The sequence below is a fragment of the Macrobrachium rosenbergii genome, chromosome 8, assembly GCF_040412425.1.
Source record: "Macrobrachium rosenbergii isolate ZJJX-2024 chromosome 8, ASM4041242v1, whole genome shotgun sequence".
NCBI classification, from domain to species: Eukaryota; Metazoa; Arthropoda; class Malacostraca; order Decapoda; family Palaemonidae; genus Macrobrachium; species Macrobrachium rosenbergii.
Window position 1 is genome coordinate 9,934,144 of NC_089748.1, and position 14,611 is coordinate 9,948,754.

General features: G+C 40.8%; 1 protein-coding gene across 1 annotated transcript in view; it reads left to right on the forward strand.

The window, feature by feature from the left end:
* The first annotated feature begins 9,234 nt into the window (after positions 1–9,234).
* The window catches only part of LOC136840600 (NBAS subunit of NRZ tethering complex-like), a 791,298-nt gene continuing 785,921 nt past the window's right edge, over positions 9,235–14,611 (forward strand). The window contains 1 exon segment of the mRNA XM_067107278.1: positions 9,235–9,439. Within this exon segment, the coding sequence (XP_066963379.1) occupies positions 9,356–9,439 (84 nt within the window). The 5' untranslated portion in view covers positions 9,235–9,355.

Genomic DNA, 14,611 nt, shown 5'->3' on the forward strand with positions numbered 1-14,611 from the left:
CAATAACCCAAATTATCATAAATGCCAATTACACTCATAATACATAAATATCTAATGATAATTCACAATCCACCTACAAATCAAAACTGAACATCTACCCAGAGATTTCCAAGACCACAACAAGGGTCACAGAGGCTGACCATCAAAGGTCATCGAGGATGACCATCAAACTACTGCCGTGAAGTCATCAAAACCGCCCCATGACGGTAAACAGGAACATCTCCACGAAACACAGACGTTCACAGCAGAGTCGATGCGACAGCCTAACTGCTGTTACAGAGGAACGCCATCAACTCATCCTCGAACTCGAACGGAGTCCACATCCTCAAATACTGTAGGGGCCAGCAGGTAGTGCTAAACACATCCATGCTGCTAAACACATCCATGCTGCTATGCTGTCTGGACCCTGACTGGATGATTACCCAAACTTGACTGTCGGCTGTCGCTACCAAAGCGAAGACAACAGACGTAAACTCTGTATACAAAAAATAAACTCCACCGGGAAAAGGAGTGCACTTTCAAATAGGGAACAATCGTTCCATTGACAAAACAAGCATTAAGCCTCACATTATCCTTTTCTCTCTATGTGTTTCTCAAACTTCTTTTTAATTATAATGTCTATCCCCCTCTCAGTCTTTTATTTCAGTCTTTATCTTTAGTACAATTCTTTCTCAGACCACGTACAGAGAGGGTAAATTAAGTGAACAAAACAAGAAGGAAAATATTCTGGTTCTTCCCCTTAGTTGATGGCTAGGACAAACAAAAGCAGTTCACAAAACTTTGAAAAAATTGCCATTTCAGGGATTACTCACTGTTGCCATCACTGCCAAATGCACACTTGCAGAATAAGCTTTCAAGAAAGTTCCCAGTTATAAGTATTTTTTGCCTCTTTGAGCCTTAACATTTACAGATGATGTGAACAAAATTTTTCCATTCAAGTTCCCTGCCTTCATGAACTGAAATGCCACTAAATTCTCGTGCATCTTCAACTCTCTTTAACATCTGTACATTGCTTAAAGTTGTTGCTTTCACAGTCCTCTGAATTGCAGCCTTATTGGCTAAAGCGAACCACAAGTTATACCGATTTTCAAGTATCTTCTTTTCTCTGGTATGTTCTCTACCTTCGGAATCTCCCTCCTTCAAGACCACCATCACTTCATTCAACAACAGACTGATACAGCCTCCTGATAGCATGAATTACATCTTTGTCCATGGTCTGTGTCAAGGAAGCGGTATTTTTCCGAAAAAGAAATATGCTTGATCCTGTTGTCCACTACCTTTAGCTTTCTCCAAGGGTGTGCAGCATGAGTAACCATGAGGGTGATTGGCCTCATTCGGTTTGCAATGTTTTTCGATACATTTTCCGTGTAATGCTGTATAAAAAAATGAATTATCATTCTTAAAATGTTTTATACTATTCATAGTCAATCATGCTTTCTGCGATGAATAATAATGGACCGGCTATGAGTGTACAATGTAGCCACGAAGCTTGGCTGCCTGGCAGTTCCAGTAACAGAGGTCTAGAGACAGTGAGAGCCATTTGCATTAGCAAAGCAAAGTGCTTTTTCCTTGCCAGTGGCATAATGGGTTCCTGCCAACACTTGCGTGTTCCTGGGTAGGGACTTGCAAAACAGACCAGTATCATTGCAGTTGTGAATATGAGCATGGATCAGACCTTCACTTTCAGTTAACGTCAATAGTTTCTAACAGAAAGAACATATTCCTTCAATGGGCGCTCTTGCTTCCTTTCCAGCATTTTCTTATCATGAAACTTTGGCGATTATGGACACACCAAAACCATCAACGAGATGAATCAAAATTTTGCATTCTCGTCTTTACTTCAGTACCTCTTACCATCACCTACAATTCTTTGTTGTAAATTCCAATAATCCATAGTTTCATCAGGTTTCTAGTCTTTTCTGTGACACATTCCTTTGTTTCCTCATAGCGCTATGCCCTCCTACGGCATCAGAATCATCATTTTTTCGCAAAACCACGCAAGGTATTTTTCGCTTTCTTAATGTCATTTACTGTTTACTTGCTACTCCCAAAATGTTCACAAACCTGAGAAGCAGTTGATTTATTTTTCCCTTTATTTCAGGGTCTAACTTCTGACCAAGGTTTGAACGCCTCTGCCTTAGCTTTGTTTCATCAACAACTGGAGGCATGATGCTCAGGAAAAATAACTTTCTTAAAAAGAAAAACATTGCATATCGTTTTCAAACAACAAATAAAATTCCATTTTACTCTTAACAGCGAATCTTTTAGCATGATTAACACCTATAACTTTTTCCGTAATGGAAACCTGAGTGGAATTTCACCTTTCTAACCACACACCTTGACATTCATAACATGTACTTGCAAGATAATTGAACCATGGTGCAACCGCATAAAAAATAAACATTCTGAACATATTTTATTGCATTTATTGAACGATTAACTCTTATTATATTTTTTATTTTGTAGTACACACACGACTGCTGTTACACTTCTTTGAACCACAAATCTGTATCTGGAAGAAGAACAAAGCATGACGCAGTCATTTAAAAAATATATAATTTTACTTAATTATTTTTTAAGTGTAAGTTTAACCTTACTGTAAGTACTCCACTTATTTCCTGCTCTATAGCAAATTCATGAGTGCAATTACATTTAATTTTGCCGAACATCTTTATTTCTGAGTACATGCTCACAAAATAAAGAATAACGCTTTCATTAACAAAAATACTTTCACACATAAATTAAAAAGAATAGCTCTTTCATTTTAAAAACTTGATTTAAAAGAAAATTTAGTAATCAATGTAATTAAATTACAGTTTATAACTGTAATCTTGGAAGTTTTCACACACGAGAAAAAAACCACCACAAATACTGGCAGGGCTGAGCCACAAAAGGTCGCGTAGACTATCTGCTAATATATATTTCGGAGCGGAGGCAAATGTTTTTCATGTTATTTTCTCCTTCCGATAAGCTCTTCAAATACTGTTATAAGCAGATGGCTTCCTTTTGTTACAGCTGAGTAAAAAAATACATGGCACACATATTTATGATGAATTTGCCATATTTTGTTTGAAAACTATTTCAAGAAAAACTTTGGTTAATGTCAACAAAAATGTGATGTTGTGTGTTTGTTCTCCGAATATATTGCGAGCAAGTGTAAAATTTGCCAGTGCCTCATAATTATTTTTATGTTTCTATAGAATTCCAACACCTGTACTCATTTTCAAGCACTCATCAAATATATCCTAAGGAAAATGGCCACAGTCTAATTGATTAATTTCCTTTAGTCAACTAAAAATCCGTCGGGCGATCTATGCTTCGCTTTAGGTTTGGTTTTGTGATAAATGTTAATTCTTTTTCAACATTTATCTTTAAATGATAATTCCATTTTCACATTTATCTTTAAATATGTATGATACTGCACAAAAGTATGTAATAAGATGTAAGGATAAGTATCTGCTCTCACCTATTAACATAACCAACATCTCAGCATTGGAGCTGGTGGTAGAGGAGGCTTTTAAGTTTTAGTCATGTATGCGGTAACAAAAAAATTATCCATTAGTTTTGAATGATTCCGCATCAGAATACCACGTGATGTTTCATGAATACCAACATGCATTTTAGATTTTCAATGTTAATTTGAGGATATCGAGGAAATGTCCCAGTCGTGCTTAGAAATTTGAGTAAACAGGGAAACATTGCTGATGTCTGCCTTACCAGATTACGCTCGACATGTTCGTAAATAGCTATAGTGCAACTGGAGGATCTTTCCTAGATAGTGAACCCCAATGGTTTTAACCCGGTATGTATCCACCTTTGCGGCGTTGGGGTTATGGCAAAATCATAAACAAAAGACTGTGAATCTCATAAAAATAATGACCCCCAAGAAATATTAGTCCTAGACAACGACGCCCTAAAAACCATTGGGGGTCACGATCTAGGAAAGATCCCAACTAGGTATAGTAACAGCAATTAAAGATAAAAATGGGACAGATGTCTAAAATTCTCTTGCAGTCTTGAATGGAATAAAAAAAGGATTTTCATTGAGGGCTGATGGCATGTGTGCAGTATGTGAACTTTATGTGATGTGTGTTTTGGAAGAGGAGAAGCGAGACGGGAATAGACGCAGAGGCTTAATAATAATAATAATAATTAATAATAATAATAATAATAATAATAATAATAATAATAATAATAATAATAATAATAATAATAATAAATTCCAGCTCAGAGATGCATGTTGGATAACGGGGCATTTCCTGTCCGTGTGGTGGCGAAATATTTGTTATTGAAAGGTAAATTGAAGGTTTTGCAGGGGAGAGATTGGCAGTCGTTTGTGAAATTGTGGAAGTTTGAAAGACAGCTTATAAATTACTTGAGGGTGAAGGAGCGAAAATGTGCGCTAGACAAAGAGAGAATCCGCGTGAAGCGGATAATGGTTATTTGAGAGACGATGGCTTTGTGTAATGTGCGTGAGTGAGTTTTTGTAGTGATGGGATTAAACAATAATAACAAGACAATTCTTTGTTGAATTCCACCCACATCAGTTGTCCCTAGATATATGTCTACTGCGACAGTCATGCATACGGATACAAAAGGGACTGAATGAATACTGAGGCTGAAAATATTGATCGAAAAGTAAATGCCATTCTATATCTATGCAAAGTAAATCAAACATTGTTCAATGTTAGCAGCAAATTTTTTCTATTTTCATGCTAGCATAAACAAACATAAATCCCTTATCACGTCATCTCTTTTCACCTGTTACATTCAAATAATTACATTTAATCATATTAGTCACACAATAAAAGAACATGAATTCATCTTGTTTCGCTTATTGTGGAGAGAACTTATACACGTAAGAATCACTAAAGTGCAAGTGGAAATATGGAAACTGCCCTGCTAAATTCAAATGGGGATAAACAGGAGAAGAGGAAAAGTGCATTAAAGCTAACGAATGCTTGGTCACTAAAAGCAACCATATGTTAGTGGTATGTGTAAAAATAAATGTGTCACGTGTTAAAAGGTAAGAATTATTACATGATAAGTCCAGCTTGGAGATAATATTAAAGAGGATGGATAACATTTATTTTGTTATACTATACACAGTGAACTACGGTAATAATAATACTTTGGAAGGGTTTGTCGCTGTTGATGATCGAGCTGGTATTATGCCGGCACGGGCTCTTGCTCATAGAGCAGCCTGTAAGTTTGGAAGGGTAATCTTCAACAGTTTTCTGAGAAGTGGAAGTACCATGACTCATTCGCCTATACAGATCAGCGGGTAACGTCTTGTCATCTTGACAACAGCGGAGGCTTCGATAATTGATTTGATGCTGGTCAGCCTATCTTCTTATCGAGTGTTACGTAGTTGAAAGAGAAAGAAATATACGTGATTGTTACATCTAGCGTCGGCATGTGTGGCCATGTAGAAAACGAGCCCCTTTAAGGGGGAGATCTAAAGAAAAAAATGGCTTTATGATTGGTAACTGAGAATTGATAAAAGGAAAAAGATGAAATTCTAAGGGGAAAAAACACAGAAACCCAAAATAAAAAGCAATATGGAAAATACAATAACAACGGCAAGTAGATATAGTTAAGATGATATGCCAGTGCACCAATATGACATGCTTAGAAAAGACCGCTGATCATTGTTGTCTGCGGCTCATCAGACGATGGATGGTTTGAATGTGAAGTTTGTAACCAGTTGTATCAGATGCAGCGTAGTATAAAAACAGAAATAGCATTTCAAATAGCAACAGCTAAAAACTATTAAAGGAAAGCATTTTCTTTAGGCGCGTCAAATGTCAGTGACCGCAGAAAATCTGAAAAAGAGTGCCGTCATAAATGAGAGTGATGACTAGGATGAACACGATAGAAGAGATGTTCACTGAGCAATTCACGAACATCTGTAGAAATAGAATCATAAATCAGCAAATCGGGAATAAAAAACCAGAATCAGAGGGAAAGCATGCAGATAAATTGCATCTAAAAAGAACACAGGTAAAACCTACTGGCCTTACAACAAAATCTACTGTACAGAAGAAAAACATGCCGGTCATTTGTGAAATTCCAATAGAATTTATAAAACAGAAAAAAGATAAACATTTTATTCGTGGACTTTTCCGACAGAACAAAGATGCAAAAAATATGTGACGAAAAAGTGGAGTAAAAAACTGACCCAGAAGATCAAGATAGCAAATATCCCAAAAGATAATGAAGAAGAGAATATTATAGGATATATATAAAAGACAAAAATCTTTGGCTAAAAGTTCCGGTAAAAGATGGAAATGACTTCAGAAAGGTTGCACTACTGATATCTAAAACCAAAGAATAAAATATTACACAATGAAAGGCTCAACGCAGATAAGAAGGCATGGAATGCTGATCAGTCATATATACCCAGTGAGGGTTACAATATCTATGACCGATACCGTGTAACAAAGATTTAAATGCCACAAATTTGAACACAAGCAAGGAAAATGTGCTGGAGAACTTTCCCGAGGTCCACACAACAGGAACCAGTTCATGTTAGAACTACAAAGAAGAGGAAGTAAGGATAGAACCACACATGGTCGTGGAGAAAGCCTTGTCTTCTGGAAATTCAGTCAGTGAGAAAGACAACTACTGAAAAACAAGATTAGATGACACTAAATGCGATCGATATAGTGCAGAAACATAACACGAAAACTTAAACATACCCTTTACAGATGTTGAAAAACAAGGCGATAAATAAAATGAGCTTTACAAATAAGTTGGATGTCTCAATGCATGCCTACATTAATAAAGTGGCATGGGAAATAAATGAAGATATGAATATTCCTTATGGTCACTGTAGCTTAGATTATTAAGTACTGAATGTGTTGATTGTTTTATGAATCTTCATAATCGGTTGAGTAAAAGTGAATAGGTGCCCGTTCATGGAAAAGCATATCACAGCTAAGAACAAATCTCTCTACTCTCTAGTCTCTCTAGTGGAGGTTTTGGAACTAACGAGGAAAAAAAGCGCAATGAGCCAGGTTTGCTAAGGTTAATCTGAGGTACATGGGGAGAAGATAAAATGGCGAGAACTGGTACCATTCTTTCGATATGAAGGAAGAAAACGCAGTATTAGAATCAGAAGATTGGGGAAGTGGCTATGGATATGAGTAAATTTTATCGGTCTCCCTCGGAAAAGGGGGCTTCCTGATGGTTTCAGTGATCACAATAGCTTTCTTGAGCTTTTCAGAGGTGAACCAAGTTAGGGATGAACTTAATTCGAGAGTAAGAATGTCGAGATTTAATTATGAAGGCGTAATGATTCGGATTATTAAGAAGACAAAGAAACAACGAACTGTGTAATTCATTTGATGTCGTCTAAATATTTCAGTTTGTTGGAGGCACGGTCTTGAAAAGTTTAGAAAGATGCATTTTTTGTTTTTACCAGAATTTATGTTTTGAACTTACCATTCATGTCCGAAACGCTAGAATATGTGATCCCTGAACCATGATAAAAGGTTAGAGCTTTACAGGAGAGTCGGTCGGCATATAGTATTATATTCTATAGAGACGGCTGTACTTTCTGTTGTAAATGATCTATTGGACGTCATGAATGGAAGCAAACGCGGCTTTCGTTTCATTTGATCTTGGGGCGAACTACTACCGTATTATTTACTATCTATTGAGCTTGTGATGAAGCCCTTAAGCACTAACTTGCGTGGCAGAAAATACTGTGTGCAAATTGAAAACTCATATCCATCTTGTGGAACATAAGACGAGTACCTCAAGCAAATGTGTTATATATCACATAGATATGTCACATGCTCTACAGAGATATGGGGTGAAGTTCAATTCATCTGCACATGACACCTAAATTTTATTTGTCCGGTAATGACATTAAGGATACAAATAAGAAAATTACTTCCCTCCAGCGTTAAGGAATTGATGACTTTTAAACAACTGAAATTAGATGAAAATGAATTTGAATTTATGTTGGTTGGAAAAAAAGTTAAGAACCCTTTGTAATAAATATTCAGGTCAATATTTATAGTAACCTGGTTCAGATAATTGTGCTTCTGATCTGTAATGTGTCCCATAGTGTTCAAATCAATAATGTTGTAGGCTATGTGTAACTGGATATCATATTAGAAATAATGAATGCTTTTGTGAAAAATTATCCCAATTAGTGGACTTTTAGAAAACTTGGGATTTATCGTCATTAAAAGAATAGACTACTGAAATCAGTTCTACTGCAATTCTCCTAAAATACCACTTAGGAAGTTGTGAAATATACTAAATGAACTATAAGACTAGTAAGAGGTGTCACATTTCATAAAGGGATTGCCCAGTATCGTTTTAGTAGCAGTGCATTTTTATTTAAGCTAGAATAATTTTTAATTATTTAAGAGATTTGCTCTACATAATACAGCCAACAAATGGTGTCAGCTGAAGACTAGTTACACATAGTTTTAAGATACACTTCAAATGTAGGTTTTAGAGCCTTCGGAGTTGCAGCCCATAGATCGTACAATATGCTCCCACTTGATCTCCGGATAATTGAATATATCAAGCCTTTCTGAATGAGAGTGAAGTTTTCTTATTTTCTGAGTATTAGCATAGCGTGGACTTGACCATTACTATGGGGTATGCCATACGGTTCTTCGGATACCGCCACAATCTGCAAGTTGTGTATTTGATAAATAAATGTGCGGGTCCTGCAAGATGCTGTCCATGAAGTGGAACCAGACACACAAGGCTTCAGGGAAATATTAAAACAATAGGAACATTGACAAGTGCAGATTAAAAGAACGACCGAGAAAGCAATAAATGAAAAAAGAATCTTCTCATAGCCTGCATGGCAAAAATACTATTCAGTAAATTGTCTTAAAAACTAAAACCTTAAAAAACTGCAAAAAACTGAATAAATAAAAAACCAAAAAGGCGTATACATTCAATATCAGTTATGACACATTAGAATAAGTTATTTAAAAATATAACTCGTAGTTGACAAATAAACGGCGGCTGCCAGATGTATCAAGGGAGGTCCCATTGGAGGGCCTCCAAAATAAAATCTCGACGATGATGATGATGAGCATCAAATGTGTTTATAAAAGAAAATCATGTAAACGTATTTATACACTTAAATGTATTTTGTATTTCTAAAAGCAAAGAAATAATAAAAGCGAGACTATGGTGTTGTACGGAATTTCCTAGACTTACAATGCAATGAAGATATTTAAAAGAAGAAGAAGATTTGTTTACAAATCTACGTGTGATCCGTGGTCGGTGCTCAACTGCAGTTCTTAACGTCAAGTCGTTCGATAACACCTGATTGTGACTTATTGCTGTTGACATGTTCCCACTTTTTGTATGAAAGATGACGGGTTTAGAAGAAATGGAGGCCAACATCCTCTACGAATTATTAGTTCATGCAGAATGGCCACTGGAACAAGAAGTTATTGTAAGTTCAAAGTTCATTTGATATGTTCGGACCCGAGTTGACAATAAAGGTCAACAACACTTCAAATATGAGGCAGTCGTTATGTACCAGCTTAGTCTGCATTGGCAGATCTCTCTTGAAACATTCATTTTGTTTGACCATTCCATGCTAGGGCAATCGTTTGATCTCTGAGAATATGCTTGCTATCCTTTGCCTAGGTTTACCCAATTGCCTAAGATAGGCCTAAGTGGAGATCTGCTGTATCCTGCATACCCTAGGCTATCATTAAATTTTTACTTAAAACTGTAAGCGTAATTCGGAGTTGAAAATATGATTTTCCTATGTTTTGATGTGGGCTTAGAACATTAAGGATGTTCATTTTGTAGCAAATAATAGATTTAGATACTTGATCTCCAACTTAAACCAACAAATTGTTTTTATAGGAAAAAAAACTATGTGAAATTGTTTTTGGGTCCCATGGGCTCCTCATCTTGTTACCAAACTTAGGTCATTACAAATTAAAATGATAAGATTGCCACCTAACGTAATCTTCCCTAGGGCACTGGGACTCAACCTGGTCAATGGGGCATCATCTCTCCCTGGACCCCTTATCTAACCTAACCTGTAACACTTTACATAAAAAGAGAATTTATTTGGATCATAATACTTAAAACCCTGAAAATTTTGCAAGAAATGGTCAAAGTTTTGCATTAGGCTAAATAGAATAGTTGTTTTTGCTCATTTTACATTTCAAAATGCATTAAACAGACAAATTGTTATTCCTATACAAATACAAACTGCCGGTGTTTAAACAGGAATTACCCTTCAGAGCAAGCAGGAGCAGGATATTCTACACAACAAGGTTGTTTGGTTGTCGTACTACCAGTGGGAGGGGTGAGGGGGTACCCACACCACCTTCCTTCGCTGAGTTGCGCAACGACTTGCCTTATAGCCTTCGTCCAGAGCGGACACATTTTTGTCTTATCTGCCCAAATATTTGCCAGCTGTTCTCTCCACTTCATCCCGATGTTTTCCTTGTTTTGTTGTGCTTTCCATATATTGTGATATCTGCCCTTATATTCTTGGCTTATCATGCAAACCCAAGAATCATCCAAGCCTAGACCCCACCTTTGCCTGTGTGTTGGAGAGTGGCTATGCAACTGCTTTCTTTCATCCTTTGATGTAGACTCGCATATTGTTTACATGAAATGTTGCAAATGTGTGTGCTGTAGGACTGATCTTTGTTCTGAGTGTTGTGTTTGGTCCCTGGAGCAGTGGATGAGGTTCGCTGGAAAGAGGAAATCCAGGAGGGCTGCCCACTTATCCTCGGAGGGGATTCTCCTCTGAAGACGCTGGGTAGCTCCTTAGGCCTACCTCATCTAGGGGAGTGGTCACTCCTCCACATTCCCCTGTTGCTTTGGCAATAGGTGGTTCACATGGGAGAGCGGGGGCTGATCGTGATCTCTCGAGGACTTCCTCTATTTGCTCGTGGGGGGGGAGTACTCTCCCCCTGGGCAAAGGGAGGCAGCCCCTGATAACCCATCTTTTTCAGGTCTGAGAGAGATCAGGAAAACTTTTCAAGATCTCAGGAACCTCTCGCCATCCCTAGGTCTTCCCGGGGAGCCATTGGTGCGGGACTTGATTGCGCACCTTAGTGCCTCCAATCTGCCTCCCATCTCTACTGCATCAGTAACTGGAGCTACAGTTTCAGTTATGGGATCCAAGGCCACCACAACTAATGTCACGGCGCCTTCAGTTAGTCATCCTGTCCCATCAACGTTGATGCTCCCTCCGATGTCTCCCAAAGCTAAGGATCTTCTGGACAAGTTGTAGAAGATGTACAAACGTGATCGCACAAGGGCGTTGAAGAAGAGACCCCGCTCGCTTTTGTCGTCATCATCAGTACTGTATCTTCTTTTCCACCTGCTTTTGCCTCCTCCCCTTCTCCTTCTAAGGGTCCTGTTATGCAGACAGACCTGAAGAAAGAAAAGGCTGATGCGCTAGATTGTAAAAAGGCCCATGGACCCTCTCGTGACATGTCTTCTACGGAAGAAGCATGAGGATCTCTGTACGGCTCTTCAAAAACTTGTCCCCGGGCAGGGAACCCACATCTCGGTTATCCCCGGACATCCAAGGTGCAGAAGCAGCGCGTTCAGGTCAGCCTCAACGTGGCTTCCACAAGCCAAGTCTGTGTACATGGATTCCCATGTACACTAATACCCAAGGCACTGATACCAGACAACAGACATCTCTCATGTCTGGTAGAGAACCTTCTTCTGCGCAGGGCTCCAAGGTTCCAACCTAGAGGCTCATCCCCATCACGGACCCCTGTGTAGCAATATCGTCTGCGGCACACTCCCATGCCCCGGGTGATCTGCATACATGGGTCTCCTCAACCAGTGCCTCTGAAGGTTCTTCTGCCTGGGTTCCAACGGACCTGTGTGGCTACAATAAGCGTCTACAGTCCCTGGACCAGGACGTGGCCTGTAGAGAGAGTGTGGGTGTGCAGTGTGCAGGTGCTGCCCCCACCCCCGAATCTCCGACCCAGGATGTGGCTTCCACAAGCTGCTCCTTGGATGATCGGATGATTGGGTCCTGAGTCAGCCATGCCGAGAGTAGAGTTTGCACACCAGACAGAGCATGGAGGAGGTCCCCCTTTCTCTCTTCTTCGGCTTAGAGGCCTCTGCCTTGAAGAAGAGTCCAGCACGTTGTTGGGACAGCTCATGCTCTCACCTGAGAGTGTGCGATTGTTCTCCCAGGAGCAGTTCCCTCTCGCATTGGCGTGAGTAGATTTACTCATCGGGATAGCTTCTCAGCGCATTAGTGAGAGCGGGTGCTCTCTCCCTGACCCATGCATTGATCATCAACGTGGATTGACAGTCATTCACGGCCTTCCTCTCCTGCCGGAGACTTCAGCCTCCGGCAGGTCTGCGAAGGGTGTAGGCACCTCTCACCTGTCCCTTCAACCTCCTGGCGGTATACCAAGAGCCGAGGATGGACACGACTCGGGTTGGTGATCAGGATTTGGCCTCCCCATCGTTCGTTGCCCGGTTCGGTCTTAGGACTGCCGGATGTTCAGTCTTAGGACAGGCAACTCGGGAGGATACTTGGATGCTCAAGTGTCAGGAGAGGGGACATGGGGTTCTGAGGAGGGTCTCTCACCTGCAACAAGAGAGCAACTTGGGAGGAACAATAAGCACTGGTCGGGGGGCCAGAAGGTCCTCTCGAGTCCCCAAGGTCTCTGGGAGGAGAACACTTCCGGCCCCGAGCTTCATCCACCTCTCCCCTTATCCTGGTGGCTAGGTTGGACGGTCCGGGTCTGTCGTTGGAGCAGTGTAAGGGATCTCCTCTCACATGAGTTCATCTTCAACTGCCATAGCAGCGTTTCACTCCCTCCAGAGATGCTTCTGTTTTGTCGCTCACCAGCGGCTAACCTTAACAGACCGCCTCCTACCTAGAGGTAACCTGTGGGCAAACTTGCCTGAAGAGGAGGGACCGAGTTTCCAAGTTGGGGGGCACACCAGGAGGAGTTACTTAACCTCAGGTGTGTGGAATCAGAACAACAAGCACTTCCACATCAACGTCCTGGAGCTCAAGGCAACCTTTCTTGCTCTACCAGAATTCCAGGATTGCCCAACCAGGTGGTGGGGCACTCCATGGAACTCATCCACATGACAATACTGGTGGTAGTGGCATATGTCAAAAAGCAAGAGGGGACTGCAGAGTGTCTCTTCAGCTTCATCAGTTCACGGTGCAAGTGCAGTGCTGAAGAGTGGGCAAGAGCTCACTCAGTGGGGTTGTCAGACCAGCTACATCCCACTCGGTTCAAGGCAAAAGGAATGTAGTGGTAAGATGCTTATTTCAGAGACATCCAAGTCAGCTGCTCTGCTTTATCCTTAATAGGATGGTGTCAGAGATAGGGACAGAATGGTCCCTACACCTGAGGTATCTTGATGTCATGGAGAGATTGTTTGACTTTTGGGGACGACCAGTGATAGACCTTTTTCCAACCCGACACAATCAGGAAGTTGCGGTGTTTTCCTCCGTCGTCCCGGACCCTTCTTGGGGTGCAGTGGAGGATGCCTTTCAGCACCAGGAGTTACCCGGGTGTTGGGACAATCTCAACATGATGGGGCACTCCGTGGAACTCATAAGCGTGTGGTTTTCCTCTGTTCTGTCTTATTCAGTCAGGTGATCAACAGGGTAATGATCACCACGAATATCAGAATGACCTTGGCAGCTCCCAAATGGCCACAAGCCGAGTGGTACCTGGACCTGCTAGCTCTACTATCTGAGGCACCAAGAGAAATTCCTCCATGGCACAACCTCCTTTGCCAACCCCACATAGAAAGGTTACATAATCTGTAGAGTCCCTATCCCCTCATGGTTGGAGACTATCCAGTGTCTCCTACAAGCAAGAGGCTCTTCTCAGTGAACAGCATCAGAGCTGTGTGGTTATCTTTGGAAATCCTCTGTGGATGTCTATCAAGGGAAATTGGCCATCTTCAGTGGTTGGTGTCATGGAAGGGGTTTCTCTCTGGTCGGAGCTGCTATTCAGCAGGTAGCGGACTTTCTCGTCTTCCTCGCTGAGAGAAGCATCTCAATGTCAGCAATTAAGGGCTGCAGAGCTACCCTGGGCCTAGTCATATGCCTAAAGGACATAGATCTCTCTTCCTCATGGGAGATCTCCATGCTGATGAGAAGCTTCGAAAAGTCTTGCCTTCCCAGGAAACTCAGGCCCCCTGAGTGGGATGTAAGTCTTGTCCTTTGAAGCCTGACTTGTGCACCTTACGAGCCTCTACAAGAGTCGTCAGACAAAGATCTGACCCTCAAGACTGTATTTCTGCTTGCCCTGGCATCACAAAGAGAGTAGGCGTACGCCATGGTCTTTCTTATAATGTTAAGCACTCGAGGGGGTGGGGATCTGTTTTGCTCGAATTTATCCCGAAATTTGTAGTGAAGACTCGGAATTCATCGGTCCCTGACGTCAGATTTGAGTCCTTCTCGATCCTGTCCCTAGAGGACTTTGTAGGTAACGAACCAGACGAGATGCTACTTTGTCCAGTTGGAGTGATGCTGTGCTACATTAAAAGGACTTGGCAGCTCAGGCCATGGTGTTGATGACTTTTTGTTAGGACTGGCAAAACCAAGAAAGAGGTGTCTTGAGAGCAGTCTCTTTCTGGCTTCGTGAGA